This window comes from Aplidium turbinatum, chromosome 3 (assembly GCF_918807975.1).
Source record: "Aplidium turbinatum chromosome 3, kaAplTurb1.1, whole genome shotgun sequence".
Classification (NCBI taxonomy): domain Eukaryota; kingdom Metazoa; phylum Chordata; class Ascidiacea; order Aplousobranchia; family Polyclinidae; genus Aplidium; species Aplidium turbinatum.
Genome location: NC_137474.1, coordinates 5,129,365 through 5,150,060, shown reverse-complemented (window position 1 = coordinate 5,150,060; position 20,696 = coordinate 5,129,365). Strand labels below are relative to the sequence as shown.

General features: G+C 37.0%; 1 protein-coding gene across 1 annotated transcript in view; it reads left to right on the top strand.

Annotated features, from left to right (window-relative positions):
- Positions 1-20,696, top strand: part of LOC145766099 (dynein axonemal heavy chain 3-like) — a 135,389-nt gene that overhangs the window by 10,442 nt on the left and 104,251 nt on the right. The window contains exons 10-29 of the mRNA XM_082577758.1: positions 5,039-5,177; positions 5,320-5,424; positions 7,883-8,013; positions 8,625-8,823; positions 9,755-9,876; positions 10,510-10,594; positions 11,039-11,131; positions 11,248-11,408; positions 11,636-11,843; positions 12,744-12,877; positions 13,299-13,499; positions 14,771-14,966; positions 15,565-15,759; positions 15,955-16,134; positions 16,409-16,537; positions 17,406-17,606; positions 18,212-18,337; positions 18,727-18,899; positions 19,491-19,719; positions 20,525-20,677. Of these exons, the coding sequence (XP_082433884.1) occupies positions 5,039-5,177; positions 5,320-5,424; positions 7,883-8,013; positions 8,625-8,823; positions 9,755-9,876; positions 10,510-10,594; positions 11,039-11,131; positions 11,248-11,408; positions 11,636-11,843; positions 12,744-12,877; positions 13,299-13,499; positions 14,771-14,966; positions 15,565-15,759; positions 15,955-16,134; positions 16,409-16,537; positions 17,406-17,606; positions 18,212-18,337; positions 18,727-18,899; positions 19,491-19,719; positions 20,525-20,677 (3,160 nt within the window). The remainder of the gene's footprint in view (positions 1-5,038; positions 5,178-5,319; positions 5,425-7,882; positions 8,014-8,624; positions 8,824-9,754; positions 9,877-10,509; positions 10,595-11,038; positions 11,132-11,247; positions 11,409-11,635; positions 11,844-12,743; positions 12,878-13,298; positions 13,500-14,770; positions 14,967-15,564; positions 15,760-15,954; positions 16,135-16,408; positions 16,538-17,405; positions 17,607-18,211; positions 18,338-18,726; positions 18,900-19,490; positions 19,720-20,524; positions 20,678-20,696) is intronic.

The following is a 20,696-nucleotide window of genomic DNA, read 5'->3' as shown; positions in this document are numbered from 1 at the left end:
TCTATGTCAGGACATCACAAAAATATCAAATCTAACAATATTTTCGAGTGGAAAGGTGATGTAAGACTCCCCCCAAAGTGACCCCCCAGGGGGTTAATTTCACCCCATAAGGTACATGGACCAAAGTTGGTCAAAACGAAGTCTTATGTCAGGACATCACAAAAATATCAAATCTAACAATATTTTCGGGTGGAAAGGTGATGTAAGATGCCTTCAAAGTGACTTCCCTTAATGTGACCCCCTCGGAAGGTTTATTCCACCCCATAAGGTACATGGACCAAACTTGGTCAAAATGAAGTCTTATGTCAGGACATCACAAAAATATCAAATCTAACAATATTTTCGGGTGGAAAGGTGATGTAAGATGCCTTCAAAGTGACTTCCCTTAATGTGACCCCCTCGGAAGGTTTATTCCACCCCATAAGGTACATGGACCAAACTTGGTCAAAATGAAGTCTTATGTCAGGACATCACAAAAATATCAAATCTAACAATATTTTCGGGTGGAAAGGTGGTGTAAGATGACTTCAAAGTGACTTTCCTTAATGTGACCCCCTCGGAAGGTGTATTTCACCCCATAAAGTACATGGACCAAACTTGGTCAAAACGAAGTCTTATGTCAGGACATCACAAAAATATCAAATCTAACAATATTTTCGGGTGGAAAGGTGATGTAAGATGTCATCAAAGTGACCCCCAGAGGGTTTATTTCACCATAGAGTACATGGACCAAACGTGGTCAAAACGAAGTCTTCTAGGGCACCACAAAATATCAAATCTAACAATACTCTCAGTTGGAAAGGTGATAAAAGACCTACCCAAAAGTGAATCTCCTCCTATAGTTTAATTTACTTCATCCCTTTCTCGAACCAACCTTGGTGTAACGAAAGTGCTATGCCAGGATAGTACGAATGGATTAAATTTAAAAATATTTTTATATAGGTTTTGATGAAATACATTCACAAGCTGTCCCATGATGCATGAAATGGAACTATAGCCTACTTTACAAAAAGTTTTTGTATAAATCATATTAAGTCAATCGAAAAAAGGCAACAGGACATGACAATACATGGCTTTGTAACACCAAAAACAGAAAGTACGTAAGAAGCATATAGGCTACAGTAGCCAGAAAATTGATCCAAGATCTTGATACCACCACTAAATGTGGACTTAATCGAACAACTGACTATCCAAATCAAAACGTTTCGAAATGAATCATTTGGAACGTTAATTTAGGCAGTAATGAACATTTTCCAGCTGCTACAATAAATAACCCAATAAACCCAATGTAGTAAATTTTTGTTTAATGCCATTTGCTTCATGTCTCCAATCAGTTATTGTAACTGTTCATTCATAAACAGAGATTGTTTGTGTAAATGTAAACGGTAACTCAATTGGTTAGCGCGTCACTTCTGAAACGAAGAAGCTTCAAGATCAATAGCGGCGCTGGTTCGACTCTCGGGGTGTGCGCTTGAGCAACGCACGTTAAGGTCTGCTCTCCATTCAGCGGCATCTAATGGATGGAATAATTCCCCGACAACAAGCCTTCAACAATCGGAAACTTCACTCTGTCAATCTCGGTGACCGGGCCTGCGCCAGTGATTCAAAGCCTCTACAAGTATGCGAAACTGCCAGGATTAAGCTCTGCAAGAAGCTTTCCCAGTCCGAGGATAAAGATTCAATCAATCAATCAATCACTGGTGTCGCTTTTACTTTCTTCGTCTTATTCTTCAGATTCATACAATTCTCCTGTTATATACAGAGAAATAAAGACTGTACGAAACAATTGCTATTATGCACTACAGATATGCGTAACATACAATAGTAATTTTATTATCTTTTACAGACGTCTATTTTTCTTCGAATAATGCAACATTGCAACTTACTATTAACTGGAAAAAGTTCAACATTTATTTGTTATTTAGTGCACCCAGGCATTTTTCTCAAGATTGCAGAAACTATTGGTTATAGGTTCCTAAAACGAAACTTTACAGCCAGTTATTGGCTAATGTTTACAGTAAGAAAGTAAACGACTGATAGACCAGGAGAAAGTTTTATATTTATAAAGGGTAACCCAAGCGACATCCAATGCTGTTTACCTTCTTCTTGACTTTCCTGGATGAGATCAGATTCCACGCAGAGACATCTAAAGATGCTTTATACCTTTACCTTCAAACCACACCACTTTATAAGAACCTCCTTCTTCTTTCCAGCCATACTCTAGCAGCAACGTTGCTGCTTGTTCACTTCTAGTTGAAGATAACCACCATCTTGTGATGAGATGTGTGCGCCTTGTCTTCTGGAGAAGTACTCGTAAACAAAGTGGTAGAGTACTACTATCTACAGTAGCTTCTGGTATGCATGATATCCTTTCATTTTCTTTTTTGGGTTTGTAGCCGTCTAAAAACATTTGTAAACGGACTTCGTTGACATAATTAATTTTCTTGTTTTTGTACATGTTACACACAAAGTTCTCTATGGCGATGATAGTGTCTTCACTAATTTCTTTGTCGTGTCCGAGTTGGCTAAAAGCTGCCTGCGCTTCGTGGTTTCCTTGGAGTAATTTCAGCGGCCGCACTTTCCCTTTCCTGCTAAATGACGAGGTGTAATCAGAATCTGTAAAGGCATGATATGCAGGTAAACACTTGCAAATCGTCACTCCAAGTGCGGTAGGCCTATGCAGCTGGTTGATGTTGATGTACCGCTGCGTGTTATTGCTTTGCAAGCCAGCTTCTATCCATATCTTTAATGAAGGATCAAAAGTTCCATAGCAACCTAAGCCAATTACAAGACAGTCAGTGTCAGACGTGCGGATAACCACATTGCTTGGGGCTGGTACATCGCAGACAGCTTGCTTTATCTCTGTATATAACAGGAGAATTGTATGAATCTGAAGAATAAGATGAAGAAAGTGAAAGCGACAGCAGTGACAATGAAGAATAAAGAAACGACCGTTTACATTTACACGAACAATCTCTGTTTATGAATGAACAGTTACGATAACTGATTGGAGACATGAAGCAAATGGCATTAAATAAAAATTTACTGCATTGGGTTTATTAGGTTATTTATTGTAGCAGCTGGAAAATGTTCATTACTGCCTAAATTAACGTTCCAAATGATTCATTTCGAAACGTTTTGATTTGGATAGTCAGCTGTTCGATTAAGTCCACATTTAGTGGTGGTATCAAGATCTTGGATCAATTTTCTGGCTACTGTAGCCTATATGCTTCTTGTGTACTTTCTGTTTTTGGTGTTACAAAGCCATGTATTGTCATGTCCTGTTGCCTTTTTTCGATTGACTTAATATGATTTATACAAAAACTTTTTGTAAAGTAGGCTATAGTTCCATTTCATGCATCATGGGACAGCTTGTGAATGTATTTCATCAAAACCTATATAAAAATATTTTTAAATTTAATCCATTCGTACTGTCCTGGCATAGCACTTTCGTTACACCAAGGTTGGTTCGAGAAAGGGATGAAGTAAATTAAACTATAGGAGGAGATTCACTTTTGGGTAGGTCTTTAATCACCTTTCCAACTGAGAGTATTGTTAGATTTGATATTTTGTGGTGCCCTAGAAGACTTCGTTTTGACCACGTTTGGTCCATGTACTCTATGGTGAAATAAACCCTCTGGGGGTCACTTTGATGACATCTTACATCACCTTTCCACCCGAAAATATTGTTAGATTTGATATTTTTGTGATGTCCTGACATAAGACTTCGTTTTGACCAAGTTTGGTCCATGTACTTTATGGGGTGAAATACACCTTCCGAGGGGGTCACATTAAGGAAAGTCACTTTGAAGTCATCTTACACCACCTTTCCACCCGAAAATATTGTTAGATTTGATATTTTTGTGATGTCCTGACATAAGACTTCATTTTGACCAAGTTTGGTCCATGTACCTTATGGGGTGGAATAAACCTTCCGAGGGGGTCACATTAAGGGAAGTCACTTTGAAGGCATCTTACATCACCTTTCCACCCGAAAATATTGTTAGATTTGATATTTTTGTGATGTCCTGACATAAGACTTCATTTTGACCAAGTTTGGTCCATGTACCTTATGGGGTGGAATAAACCTTCCGAGGGGGTCACATTAAGGGAAGTCACTTTGAAGGCATCTTACATCACCTTTCCACCCGAAAATATTGTTAGATTTGATATTTTTGTGATGTCCTGACATAAGACTTCGTTTTGACCAACTTTGGTCCATGTACCTTATGGGGTGAAATTAACCCCCTGGGGGGTCACTTTGGGGGGAGTCTTACATCACCTTTCCACTCGAAAATATTGTTAGATTTGATATTTTTGTGATGTCCTGACATAGAACTTCGTTTTCACCAAGTTTGGTCCATGTACTTTATGGGGTGAAATTAACCCCCTTTTTGGGCTTTTTAGGGGGCTCTAGGGTCCAGATCCACCCGGTGCGGTCAATCTTCCATACTTTTTGTGAGTGACATGGTTGACCCCAGTAACTTCAAGGGGTCAAACCTTTTGTACCTTATGGGGTGAAATCTTCTGTCGTAGGCTCCCAGACTATCAAGGCTTTGTCAGTCGGAAGATAAAGATTCAAAAACCAACCAACCACTTTCACATCGTACTTAAGATGTGCTCAGTGGCGGATCCAGGAGAAGGGGGGCCATTTGGGCAATGTATAACTTTATCTGCGGTGTGTTTGCAAAGTAAGATTAATGCAGACCTACTCAGCACATCATTGTGTTTTGAAGTCGCCACCCCTCTTTAAGGCTACTTTCTGAATCCGCCCCTAGATGTGCTAACGTAAAAATTGAATAATATTGAATTTAGTTATAAGAAAATAAAATTCACAGGTCCATTTCGTTGCATAGGCTTCATCTATCATACTTTTGGATTGATGGTGTTCAACACGTAAAAGCTGTACAAAACAATTACCGTGATGTATAATAATATTTTTCGAACAATGACAAAAAAAGATTTTTTAGCTTAATTTTTAGCAAAAATTAATTGTAGCAAGAAAATTATCATCAATTGTTTCTTGTTTGTCTTATAGATTTTATTCTATCATGCACACTGCAATCGATGGTTCAATGATATCCCCATTGCCAAAAGAATGGATTGAAAGCGCGATGCAATTGCTTTCCTCAGATCTACGAAGAGATCCGTTTCTCATTTCAGAGAAATTGATTCAGGTAAGTTATCCTTTTTTTTGCACAAATCACCTAGCATGGACTACATATTACAATACACAGCTGCAGTGCGACACTCACTTAAAGAATTGTGTTTCAAATAAAATCAAATGCACCTTAACCGTTTAATAACTTTGCGTCACAGGAAGTGGAGTTTCTGTTTGCTGAAAGTCTGAAGAAATCCGTCTTGGACTATATTCTTCTCGATTCTCAAGAACAAACAAGATTAGGAATACGCGTTCCAAACAAGGTAGAAATGAATTCGTTTAATACTCGGGCCAAATCTATTAAAGTATTTATTTATATATTGGCAGTTTTTACTGTTGCAAAGACAATTGATTAACATTAAAACCACGATTGAACGAAAATGGACATCACCATACTCGAGTTTCACCTTCGTTTGGACTCATCAGTGGTGCACTTTCATTGGACTCATCAGTGGTGCACTTTCATTCGTTCGATTCCTTAATGACTTCAACAAATCCCCACATCTTTACGATTGATTGAGTAATGAAAACAAAACAAAAATAGAGGATATCTGTTGCAACACGTCTAACCATTTAAAAGCAAGTGACTGTCTTAAAAGGGTACTAAAGGAAAAACCTGACTTGGCGATTTTCCACGTTCTTTGTGTTTAACATGCTACCATAAAACGATTTTCAATAAAATTTTGCCCCATTGCGGTCTGACCATCGTTGTGCGCGTGCTTTTGTCAGAGCTTTCAAAATGAGATTGGGCCTGAGCAACGAAGCGTGCGACTGTACAGTGTCAGGGGCGCCGGAAGCGGGGGGGCAGAGGGGGCGATCGCCCCCCCTGCCCTCAAATTTTCTCTTGATGGGGGGGCAATGGTATGTGAGCTACTGCACATATTTTTCAATATAACAATTTCTGCTATTCGCTTTTAGCCCAATTACAATCTTTCATTGTTGCCTCAAAAATAATTAATATATATTACCCCACTTATATTCACACACAAAATTCTATATCACAGTAGATTACATGATGCCCTTTCGTGCCATTCTTATTTGTATACCGGTATGTAGTTCTTGTATCATGACGGTAGGCTACTCGAGAATGAGCTATTGTGTAGGTCACAAACATAATTTATTGAAATTCTACACTCCTATGCTTCTTCAATGACGGTTTTGTCACAACTATGTTTGATGTTACAACCAGCTGTAAAAATCAAACGCCAATGATTCGAGGCACCACTATAAGGACCGTTTTGCATTGCATAGGACCAAAGTTTGGGCCGGATGGTCGGGATATTGTTGATGGCTGACTTATGAGAAAAGAAAATGTTCCTCGTGGTCTTGGTTTTAGTTAGAAAAAAGATATGAGGGATACAGAATTGTAGGAAAGTTAAGGAATGGTAGCTTAGAAACGTCTTGGCATAGCAAAGAGTGTGAGAACCTTATAGAAGTTAAAATTTTTTAGAAGGAAAAGTGTAAGTAAGCCGTTATGGTATAGGGTCAAATTAGGAAAGGTGAATGCTGAACGCAGTTTTAGCACCATAAGGCGAGTAAAAATGTGCATTCGTACCACAATGACAGACAACAATTTAAATAACTGAATGTTTGCGACTATTCACAAACAGGTGATGGACACCATTTACTTAGAAGCTGTTGCAAATGAGCTCATCCGAGCCACCGACGCCCGTAAGCTGCACTTTGGATTGGTTTGATATTTGTCTATATACTGTATACAAATTATCCCTAGACACATTTTATACTTTGCAGCAGATTGTGACGCTGTGAACGTGAAATTTATCTTTCGTTTCTACTTGTTCAAGCTATGTCAATATGTTTCATTCATTTATCTTCATCTGTCTCGCATTTCAATTTATATGGCTAATTGGGGAAAAACGATTAACTAACTGCCCAGCATTATCGCTATGACTTAGCCTACCTTAAAACTTAAAAAAGTGCCTTTTTTTCATAATCCTGCCCCCCAGTCAAAAATCGTTCCGGCGCCCCTGCTTACTGTACAGTCTACGTAACAAAAGACTAGCAATCAACCGATCACGTCATAATTATTACTGCGGGCGATTTGACTGTAGGCTATGTATGTATGTACATCAAAACAGCGCATTTCAACATCAAAACAGCAGACAGTTTGCTCAAAACATCAGATGTGGTAACGTGGCTTTTGTTATTGCTGTCTTTTATTACGTATTCTCGAGCAGTGTTTGCACGTTTTGGTCATTTTGAAAAAAATGAAAATAAATGAAACATTGGACTTTGGGCCTTGCCAGCGCCATTGAAAACAATTTTTTTTGGGTAATTGTTTTTGAAATGTATTCTTGAATGTTCAGTTTACTCATTTTAATGCTTAATTCCGGTTTGAAATTTTCATTTAGTATGCCTTTAAAGCAATGAATAGCAGAGTAGGCTACTGGTCAGAATGTAGCAAAAAATGTCCGGCACACTGCACAAAGCTATGTGGCCACTTTTTAGGCCTTTGTCAAAAAAAGGAACAGTCTTCAACTTTCTCGAAAAATCCTGGCTTGTAGCGCAACTCTCATGAGAAGATTTTCAGTTTTTATTAAAACGAAAGCTTGATTCACAAATTAGATTGATACATTTAACTATGCTATACAAAGTGGACTCGTCTACTGACTTGTGTTCAATAGTTACCGTAGTAGTTTCAGTATTTCTTCATTAAGTCTGTTGATAAATTATATTTCTTGACGTTAACTATGATTTCAGCCGTCTCACTCAGCTGGGAGATGGAGGTACCCATGGTATGAAACCCTCAACCACTCTAGAAGAGCAATGAAATCTACTCTTTACATCAACCACCGTGTTAATGCAAAGATACTCCATAGATGGGAGACAAAGTAAAACCAATCACTATTTAGTTATTAAGTTTTTTTTTTAGATATTCATTTATTTTGGTTCAAATTTACCAAGTAATTTTAGTATATTTTGTAACCTGCAAATGCGGCTCGGAGGAACAAAGCTGTGACTAGACCATTCATGAGTGCGAATAAGCACAAAATGAAAGTCATGTCACACGTAAACTATGATACTTACAATTCATATGCTATGGCCACACAACAAAAGTAGTGTACTGGACTCCTTAAAGTTCAAACATAACACGAAAACAGAATACTTTTTTATCAGCTTTTACTTGCTATACTGCAGTGGTATTTTCTCTTTTGTAGCCTATAGCTTTCACGCCTTTTAGTCAGATTTTGCATGACGTAGCTACTGATTTACGGCAAAGGGAAGCATGGCTAAAGCAGGCCCACTGGTCCCACTTGTGATTAAAGTTTCGCATGTTTACGCCAAATACGCCAGCGATGTTGCTGCACAGCGGAATATCAATAGATGCATTTAATGCTACTTGGAAATAAAGATGAACCGCGGTTTTATAAGAATTCAACTTGTTTTTCTCCTGCTTCAAAGTATACCATTTTGTACTGGCATATAATGCACTCTATTTCAGATATGCCACATTCCGCTTGCTGGACATTCCTCGCATTTACTCTTTGATGCCTCTAACAGTGGAAGATCTACTGGCAGAAGTCCAACGCGGGAGTGCCAAAGCAACCGTTCGGCTCAGGGAGGAGTGGATAGAAGAATGCGCAGATATTGTCCGCGAAAGCAAAGACGATATAGAAAGCGTGGTGAAAGATGATAATGAAGTAATATGTTCATTTGTTTGAATAAATTGATTTCGTTTGGTCAACATAAGAGGGAATCCAGTGAGCGGGGTCGATTGAAGTGATAAACCGTAGAAATATAACTATGTTTTTCGGTGTATTGGCAAGGTCGGATTAATGTAGACCTACACATCATTGTATTTTGTTAAAATCGCCTCCCTCCTTTATGCCACTTGCTGGATCCTCCTCTGGGCTAACATGATTTCTCTTGCATCTTGTCAGATTTTAAAGATATGGAAAGAAACAATTGTTTTTGTTAAAAGTGGCACATTTGACGCACATTTGTTACACGTACGAAGCCTACATTTCTGGTGTATATCCAATAATTTTTGTGCTTCTAGAAAAAGTAGAAATACATCCACTGGCTACAATTTTGGTGTTAATTGTTTAATGACTCAAACTTATAACAAAGAAGGAGAAACAACTTAAAAAAGCTAAAGAATCATCTGGGTACCCTCTGTGACAATGTTTAGCATCAAATCACAAACTTCAAGCAAAACTGCGGCCACAAACCTTATTTAAGCTATTTTTGCCTCTCCGGCGCTGACCTTCATAGTTGTGTAGTAGTGTAAATGACACTGGTTGTCAATAACAGGTGGTACACGCAACGCCAAGTATAAACGTAACACATTTTTCTTGTCATATCTCAAAAACCTTACTTGGTAAAAGTAACCTAAACCGATATTCGGGTTTAGCGCATATTGGAGTTATCCGTCAGTTTTAAAAGTTCAGATAAAACGGTGAAACAGTAAGAAGAACACAGAAAACTTCGATTAAATGCCTGAGTGTGTGCATTAAATAATATGTACAGTACGTATAAGCTACTATGCATTAGTTTGTGCAAAATAATGAAAGTTGTATCAAGCAAACTGTAAGATATGAGAACTTCAATCAGTTATTGTTTATTTTGAAGGAACTGCGTATGGACCGCATGGATCACTTTTTTGGTTGCTTGGCAACACTTATGTCTAATCTAATCAGAGAATTAGTGAGAAAATCCATCCACGACGTTGTATATCTGTTTGAGCTGTACAGGTGAATGTGGATCATCATCTAAATTCGTTTTTTTTTCACTAGTCGGGGTAGCCGATTCTCTCCTTGCAGCGATTGCCCTCACTCTTATTCTCCATCTCATTCTGTACATCGCATCTTCTTCCTTCTCTTCTTCTTTCTTCTTCCTCTTCTTCTTTCAATATTGGATCTTCTTTCTTCTCTTCCTCTCTCAATATAACTTCTCAAGAATAAGTTAATGTGAATTCAAAGGTGTTATGCAGTGCGTATCACACATGTAAAGTGCCATGATTCTCTTAATAGACTAGGCTACACATTAATTGGTGAACATAGTTTGTTAAAATGGTGTTCGATATATGGGAAGAAATGGCAAAATCATCAACATGCAATGCAGTCGATCCCACACAACTGGCCCACGTTCAGAAAGACCACTCACTTAAACCGACTGCTGATCACTCCTCCCAAACGTATTTGACTATGTAGTGTGTAACCTTCTCATTTATTAAAATCACCCGCTTAATCCGACCAACATCCCAATAGGGTCTGACAAGGTTAACAGTAACCTCTAGGTTGATTTTGATAAATGGGGTTCCAACTTCAAGAAATTGATGTTGAGTTTCGTTGATCAAATTAATTCGACAATTGCAATTTACGTAGGCATGGCAACAAGTACGAAGACGTTTCCTATGACAACAGTGGATTTCAACTTCCGTCCAGACCACACCCGTTGAAACTCTTTATGGTAAGAGTTTCACTTTTATGACACTTCCCCACTGCACTATCGTTTCGCCACTATGCACCTCTTCGGATAGACAATTTCGAAGCTATTGCATAATGCATATCGTATACTAGTAGCTAGGTTTATTTTATATTTTAATCATAAGCTTATGAGTAAACTGTTCCCAAAAAGTTACAAATTCTGGTAAATTATAACGGATAAGTAACAGTGTGTGTGCAATGATATAGGTTGAAAAGTGCTTATTGTTTTAGATCAATCAATCAACGTATTTTTTGCGTTCCGCAGTACTAGAATCTATACTGGAATGTGACATTAAAACCAAACCAAAAAAGCAAAATATCTTTTGAGGATACCGAGTCGGCTTCCGCCAATTTATGTTGATGGCATCTGAAAGATGTTAGTTTCTACCAGTAGAAACTTTTTTATTACTTTGTTTTTCCATTGCAGCGTCCTGACGTAAATGGTGATTGCACGACCTTTGAACCTGGTTTTGATGGCGTCATAAGCCACCTGCATGACGTAATTGATGTTATGGTTCTGGTAAGTTTACAAATTTGTTTACACCGTGACTAAAATCAATATTCAAATGTTACATCAAATGTTTATCATAAACCATTCTGTCCTTCGAGAACTAGCTAAAGTACGTTTTTTCTCAGAGTGTACAAGGTCTCCCAAGAGTGGAAAACTTTTTATTTCAAGCAGTCGAAGACATCAGCGTGGCACACTTGTCTTCTGTCAAAGTGGAAGATGAACTCGTGATAGTTGCCAAGCAACGTATCAGTGCCGTTGTTCAGAATAACAGCTTTGGACCCTCTCGGTGAGTGCCTGGTGTCCACTGATAACCTCATTCCCGCAACAAGCAACTGTTCCACTAGAAAATGAGACGTGAATATAAGCATAAGATCGGCTCTCTATTGACTGAAATAACGAAAATTTCCATTGAGATTTTTTATTCTATTAAATCCTTTCTTGTTGAAACCTCAAGCCACGACATTAAATCCTTTCTTGTTGAAACCTCAAGCCACGACATTTTTATTTTCTTAGGTACCGCTCTATCTATGAACCTTCTTATCATCACTTGCTCAACGCAAAAACTACCGACAAAGTTGCTCACTTTATCAAAAGAGAACCACCTTTGAGAAGTTATATCAAAGAATTGGATAAGTTAAAAAGCATGGCTAAGCATATCAGCAGCCTCCCAGTTCATGTACCCATGCATCTGTTTCTTCTCGACTGCGAAAGTCTGAATGAGGTACGCGATCTATGTAGTTAATGGTAATCTTTATTAGGGCTATAAGCAAAAGAAACTAATCAAAATCGGCAGTCACACCTTGGTTTCATATTTTGCTTATAGTTCAACAAAGTAACTGCGCTTTGTTAAAATTATACTCAGTAGGGCTACAAGAGGAAAAAGTTGAAGACATATTGCAGACCAAACGAAGAATGAGTATTTCTGCTTTCAGTGAGCATCTCCATTTTTACATCTGTACTCAGGGCCGTTAAAAAATACTTTGGGCCCGGTACCAATGGGACCCTCGGGCCCCACATCAAGACACCTCTAAGAAAAATGCATTACATCCAAAGAATATGCGACAGTTTCTACAAGCTTGAAAAGGTTACGAGCCCCTAAATCATCTCGGGCCCCGTCCAAAAGCACTGCCTGGATCTCCGGTCAACGGCACTTTCTCTACTTATCAGCATAATTTTTTTGTACAAAAGTGCAAAATTATAAGCTCGTGGAAGTAATATATTAATTAATATTACTTTATTAATATAGGTATGGTATTAATATACAGTATAATCTACTATAGTACTATTAAATACATAAATAAGTTATAATATGTTTCAATAATCTATCATAGTAACATTCTTTATATTTAAAACATAGAGGTTACATCTAAATATGTAATTTGGGTGAAACAGGATGCAAAGGTTGTTAGATGACTATCAACTACGTGTATTTGATGTGATTGGCTCTGCTGGATTTTTTTCTTGACATTGAGTACTTTTTATGGTGTTACAGTAATAGTATTTATTGTTTAAATACAAATTTATGTTGTTTTGGATAGTCGGCCTTTTATGACAGTAATGTATGGGTGAATATGGTAGCCTTACAGTAGTTATTACAGAAGTAACGTAAATCACTTTTCAGTGGCTACTGGAACGCAGCAGATTTCTTCAAAAGATGATGATTGACAATGTGATTGAGATTTCGCGGAAGTTCAATCGGTCGATTTGCACGACTTACGATGAAATTGTGAAACGTATCACATCTCACGTGGAAAGGTTACTTTACACTTAAAAAAATTGTAACATTTGTGATGAAATAGACGTTAATACCTCTCTACTTCTGTTCCAGTTTAGGGATGCTATGAATCCCTGGAAAATACTTAAGATTAACAAAGATTCTTCATTTAGGATGCAACTGAACAATTGAACTTATTTGTTTGGGGTTTCCATTTCAATGATTTTTTGGTTGTTTTAAAATATCATACAAAGCATATAAATTTATAGCTGGACTTCATTGCTGTCATTCACATATATCACATTAAAAATAAATAAATGTGAAGAAATGTATCAATAAATAGCTGAACAAACAGTTTTTATCAAACACTTCAAGCCACATATGGTCAAACAAATATACACTAAAATCATTTTCAGCTTTGTTCAAGCATTGTTCAGAAAATGACTAGAACATTATTTACAGCACTAACGGTCTGGTGGAGCTTCAAGAATACATTGACAATCTCGCTTCAGTCGAGCTCTTAAAACTGAAAGAAAAATTGGACATAGCAGCTAAAAACTTGCTTTTCCTCATGGATTATGCTCACCTACAAAAAGACGATGTACTTCTGAATGACAACACGTTTTCATGGCCAGACCGAATCATACCCATCATCAGAAACAGGTAATAGATGATGCAACAACTGTATTACAATATAATATATAATAATATACGATTACAATATACTGTATTACAATATACGATGCAGCATCACTTCTGCATTCGTTGATAACAATATCACAACCTTTCAAGCTCTCATTCGTAAAAAATTATACCAGTTTATAACCCGATGTAACTTGTCTTCCATCAATGGATCTATGCACTAAAATGCGAACAGACTGTTACTATCAATCTTCGTATTTGGTACATTACGATTGATTGATTGATTGACATTTTATTTGTTGCGAGTATAAACACACATATTCAACAAAATCGGATAAAACAAACGATAACGTAGAATGTATTATGTGTGGATACTGCAACGGGTGGCTGCGAAGTGACCTGGAAGGTCTTCTAGTCGAGCAGCCACCCTCAACAAAAGAAAAGGTAACAAATTAAACATCAATGAAGCGAGGCAAAAGAATCTAAAACATAAATTTACGGTATAATTGCTTGAATGAACACAAAATACACCATCTAATAAAAGTTCTACATAGTCCTGAAGCCATCATCATTGGTTAAATGATAGTAGTAAATTTTTATAAAAATTTTCAAATGAGTTAGGTGATTTTTTTCTTATTTCCAATGGAAAAATTTCACAATTTTTCCACACAATCAGAAATTTCTTGGCAATAACTATCTAATTCAAAATTTCGTTTGTCGCGTGAGTAGGTTGTTGAATACTTAGATGAGGAATTGCAACTCGTGATGAGACAGAAAACTGGGTAATGGTCAGTCATATCGTAATTAATAACTCCCGGCGTTAAACTCATACGACTCAGCTCTTCGGAGTTGAGTATCTGCTTTGCTTCTACTTTTAATGTTTGATTGTTATATGGACCATCTTGAGTCTAATGCAAATAAAAAAATAAAATAAAAAAACAAATATGTCGTGATATATATTCATACAATATTAATTTAATGGCGGTGCATTATGTTGGAATACATGAATGGTCTGTGTATACTTGCTGAATGCTATGAAAGCACGACACAGCAGATCCACGAAATATACTGCTAGTCCACCGCACAATCTGTCTCGGCTGTAGGCTACCCTACATTACTTCTATTTCAAGTGTAATGGCCTATGGCAAACTTGTCGATCAATCATATTTACTGGAATGGAAACTCAAGAGGTTTTTCTAAAAATATCACACTATTCTAAAACTTCTATATTCACAATAAATTAAGTATCCTGAAATGAGTGAATAGGTTTTAATCACTGCATATGTCTCTAGCGAACAACGGCTGCAGAAAGAACACGATTTGAAAGTGAGTAAGTTAAAAACCTGGCAACGTGACCTGGAGAAACGATTAGAGGATGTTGCAAATGAAGTAAAAGAATTTCAGAAGAAAGAAAGGATGACGGAATCGCAGAGATACGTTGATCTTCTTGATGAAATACAAGCAAAGATACACGGATTCATGGAAGAGGTAATAATATGGAGCGGTTTCGAATCCTCAGTCTTAATAGGCCTAGAAATAGACCATGCAAAAACCTCAGGAAAGTGTTTGTACTGGAAACGTTTAGCTCATACAATTCATGTGTTTTGATGCAAAATATTAGCCACCAGGAGTCCCATAGGCTTACCACCATTCCTCTTACCAATGAATTTCCTACCTCTATGAATAACACCTCTAAGTTCATATCGGGTGAATTTTTTTGGAATAGATCAGAACAATTAGTTCATATTCTACCGATGGGTGGTCTTTAGTCTGCATTTAATGAAAAGTTTCAAACTGATTTAACTACATTCTATTTGAATAACGTGTCATGTTACCACTCATGGTGGAACTCTATGAACTGACTGTGCAAAAATTTTTTTTGCAGTTTTTGAAAGAAGTACTAGTCCGTTTAAACTTTAGATTTCAGTGTATTTCTAACGTTTTGCATGTTTGAATAGTTTCTAATATTGAGCCTGGATTAAATGTATTTTGAAACGTTTTTTTTTCTTGTTGATCTTTAATAACCTGCTACAAAAAAATTTAGCCTAATAATAGTGTAAAAATAACCTTTCATTAATTATTATAGAAGCAAAAAGTAAATCGAGAAGAAATTCTGCTGGACGTTGGCCATGTGAGTCCTTACCATCAAATTCAAGAAATTATTGCCAAGAAAGAGCCGTATGACAGGTTGTGGAAAAACGTAGTTGAGTTTAACAAAATGTATGACAAGTGGATGAATGGACCCCTGCTGGAAGTCAACGCAGAAGATGTAGACGAAAAGGTGCAAGCAATATTATGTAGTCACATGGTTACATTAAACAAATTGTAGTTTTCTGTTGAAATTTTCATTTAACCAATTGACAGTACAGAACACTTGCCTGTTCCTTAGTTTCTTCTCAATATCGTTAGGATTGGTTTTCGTGTAACATAACATCAAGGCTGGACAGCTTTCATCAAATTAATCAAAATGTTACAGATCAAAGAGCTATGGAAAACAAGCTACAAGTTGATGAAACGATTTCAGCATCCGGGACCTTTAAAAGCGGCAGCGACGATCAAAAACAAACTTGAAAAGTTTAAGATCAACATGCCCCTTATCACCGCGTTGTGCAATCCAGGTCTCAAGTCAAGACATTGGGATCTAATGTCACAAAGGGTAAGAAATACAATTTTTTTAAGAAAAGTCAAATTTAAAAAAATTGGTTAGTAAAGACATATGTCTATAAGTAGTCTACTGACAATAAGTTCAAAATATGCTGCATTATATACAGTGTATATGAATCATTACCAATTTATAAAAGAATAACTTCCTGAATTTCAATAGGCATGACCTTTATCATGATAAACACAAAGATGATTTTTACGTTTTTCTATTTTATTTGGTATATTATACGATAATGAGGCTTTTAACCGATAGTTTTTACTTTCAGGCCAATGTCGACATGACACCGGGAGAACAGACAACTCTCAGTGTGATGTTACAAATGAAGTTGGAAAAGCATTTGGAAGGTCTAAGTGAGATAAGCAATCAAGCACGAAAAGAATATGCACTTGAAAAGGTGTGAAACGTATTGAGAAATAGGCTACTCTACGTTGTTTCGCATCAAGAAGACTCAAACTTCCTAAAGCAACCTCAGTAGTTTTATGGTTGCAAACGTACAAAACATAGCTACGGTACAATAAAAATAAACTTCTATGCAAAAATTCGTATTTTTCATTATTATTATTATTTATTTGTATCAGACAAGGTTGTCCATACTAAAACCAAAACACAAAAAACACACTTGGATGACATGTGCAACATATCATTATAGTGCTGAAAAAATGTCGTTTTATAGAAAGCGTCTGAGGACATTAATGCTATGATAAGAGAATTGAGAGATTTGTAACAACGTTGCACAAAGGCATAAACTGTTTTCCGCAATAGAGCATCAAAAGTTATAACATTTGCATTAACTTGACATTCACGTGCACTAGTAAAGCGAGGCATATTGTGTAGAATTAGAAATGAGTCATTATAGACAATTCTAATCCGATTGATCGAAGAACGGCCAATATAATTACCATATAAATTTTAAATGTCTGATAAGATTATTTCTTCTTAATATCAATAAACTGTAATGTCAAGTAAATAATAATGTCTAATATATTAAAAAAAATTGTTGTAAAAAATAGGCCGCTTTCTCCCATCATATATATGTAAAAATACTGTACTATCAGATAAGTAAAGAAATGGAGTGCAAAGGCACTGCATAGTGCATATGTCATGTTATAAAATAAGCTATATTCTTGTATTGTTTAATTGGAATAATGCTGTTGATGATGTCAAGATTGTAATTCTTGAACGCTTTCATTTAAACAATTCTTTGTGACATTTACTTGGAAAATATTACAACTGGTTTGAACAAGGTCATCGTTTCATTCCAGGCCTTGATGAAGATGAAACAAGATTGGGATTCCGTTGACTTCAGCTTGGTCACCTACCGTGACAGCAATCTGCAAATCCTCTCGGCAGTGGACGACATTCAGATGCTACTCGATGACCATGTGGTGAAGACACATACCATGAAGGGATCACCATTCATTCTACCATTTGTTGACGAAATTGATGAATGGGAAAAAACTCTGGTGAATTATGTCACATGTTTATGTTTTGAACTATATGCTATAAGACAATTTTGGTAGAGAGGTGATTTTCTTTAACCATAGACAGATAAAACCAAGCAACCACACGGTGAGGTCTTGAGAAGGGCTAACTTGAGTATGGCCGAAAACGTTCGTAGTTTATAGATTATGTTCACTCTAATTGTATGATGTTAAATGCCGTGTGGTTGCTTGGTTTTATCTGTCTTTATGCTATAAGCTACTCTACATGCGATGGTTGCGTCTGTACAGTTTCTTTCTGTTGTGATTCATAATGATCGTCACTCCTATTCTGATATGTTACTTCGGAAGATTGCAAACCTGTGCCAACAAGTGTTAAATAATTTTAAATTGCTTTGGATTTTAATGCAGTTAGTCTGTTGCTTCTTTAGCAAAAAACAATACAGCAAATTTTTATACTGTAGGCTAACATGTACAGATGTGAACAGCGATGCAGTAACGTAATTTTGCACAAATATCATAAAATGTTCATATATGAGATACTACCCACCAGGATAAGAATGGCTATGTTTGTCGTCAAAACGAACGGCGAACGTATATATTCGTTCATAAACATGATTTCTGTACAGCAAAGTGCAAGAGAGAAGATCGATTGCTGGCTAACTGTCCAAGCAGCTTGGCTTTACTTGGAGCCAATATTTGGATCTGAAGATATCCGAAATCAAATTCCGAAGGAAGGAAAAAAGTTTACTCAGGTACTATATGCGCAACAACTTGATGCAGCTTTCTGCGAAATGAACTTTTCAGTCTTGGTGTCCATTTTTCTGGTAGGCTATAGTATTACTATAGACTATCATCAAATGTCTTACCATAACACAGTCTAGTAGTTTCAAGGACTGTAGAAATGACATCCTTTGGAATTTCGGTCAGATATTGTCACCACTCAACCACGCTACTGTAAATAAATTTTTATTTGACTGATTTGAAATGAGTAACAACTCCATGATCTAACCTTTATATATAACATAACCGTCGTAAAACATTTGTAGTTGTTTGTAATTGTACGTTACAAACTAACATTATGCTCGCAATGAAGTCTTTTTGAATGCGTCAAGTACCATTTGTGCATCTTGTTTTGTCAAAGGTTGATGCACATTACCGAGCAATCATGCAAAAAGCCGCCGAAAATCCTAAAGCCATGGTCGTCCTCGGGCAATTCGGAATGTTGGGCAAACTCAAAGAGTCGCAATCCCTTCTAGAAGACATTCAGAAAGGTTTGAATGACTATTTGGAAACCAAGCGGATATTCTTTCCAAGGTAATTGATTGATGGATTGAATCTTTATCCCTTTGAAACCTTAATCCTGACAGTTTCGCATACTTGTAGAGGCTTTGAACCACTGACGCAGGCCGAGTCACCGAGATTGGCAAAGTGAAGTTTTTCGATTGTTGAAGTGTTGTTGTGTGTGAATTATTCCACCCAGTAAGTGCCGCTAAACGGAGAGCTGTCCTTCAAATGCGTTGCTCAAGCGCACACCCCGAGAGTCGAACCAGCGCCGCTTGATCTTGCAGTTTCTTCGTTTGTAGTCAGGCGCTTAACTAACTTGCTAGCAGCATAAACACGACGTTGGTTTATTCCAGGGATTAATTTATAAACGCATAAGCCATTGTACTCAAACCGGTCGCCCATGAGCCATATTTCAATCAGTTTTTTGCTAGATTTATAAATTTTCTTGTCAAAACAGAACTAAATTAGGAGTTCTGAAACAGTCGCAGCACTTGTGATAACTGACAGATATAATTGTAGTAACTACTATTAAAGTTTTGCATTGTAATCAGGCATATTCTGTCTAAACAAATGTTTGATTGTCAGTTATTGTTTATTTTAACCAGCTTTTTATTATTTCAGGTTTTTCTTTCTTTCCAACGATGAATTGCTTGAAATCCTTTCTGAGACAAGAGATCCCTTACGTGTTCAACCTCATTTGAAGAAATGCTTTGAAGGCATCGCCCGCCTTGTTTTCACTGATGACAAGAGAATACTTGCCATGCAATCAGCCGAAGATGAAAAAGTGGAACTGACAAAGGTCATCATACCAGCAGATGCTCGTGGACTGGTTGAGATATGGCTAAAACAGGTGCTTTTGTGAATTGAATCAAACAAAAGGTATCTAAATTTGTTGTGTTTATGCAATAGATTTAGTTTCGCTTTAGCAGCATGATTGTTGCTTACTGCACAATGAAGATACTAACGACCTATTTTAGTTGTTGTGTTTACTTTGGTGTCCAATGTTGTACATGAGAGTTGAAGATTATAATTAAGTGAACGCTTAGACAACAATTCCAACCCTCATCAATTGTCAAGCATGTTTTAAGTGTCTTGCCAAAATACATCCATCGACATTATCGGTTGTATAGCCGAGTAATGAGAGTCCTAGTACGACTCTTGAAAAGGCGTTTGTTTAATACTCAGGGGGATGTGACTGTGTCTTGCTAAAGGGGGTGTGACTGTGTCTTTAGCAATACACTCAATAAGATGCCTCAAAATGGACACAAAGATTGTTTTTCTTGTCTTCCTGTCTATTTAACTTAAATCTTCAACCACCAGAAGCAAACCTGGATGGGATGACTAACTGACATTGGCATGCTTTTGATGGGTTTCGAACTGACATTTCCAGACCGTTTCGCAGACTGGTCTCCAATACATTTGTTATGTTACGTGAGATGACATGAAAAATTGTTTTATTGTCGTGTTTCAAGCGATTTTATGAGATAGTCACAACCTCAAGCAAAAGTGACAACCTAAGGAATTTAACTTTAAGAAAAATGAGAGAACGTTGGTTTGTGAGTCGACAGTAGCCTACACGACTGGTAACTTTAGAAAACGAATTTTCAAGAATCAAAAATACGTTATAGCCTACTTCATATTTTCATCTGCTGCAGGTTGAAGAAGAGATGAAGTTAAGCATCCAAGAAGAGATGGGAAGAGCAATTGATTCTTATCCTGACCTCCCCTTTAAAAAATGGTGTTTGTGCTGGCCAGGTCAGGTAGTATTGGCCACAAGCAACATTTACTGGACGGCTGAAGTTACCCAAGTTAGTACCACGCAATATT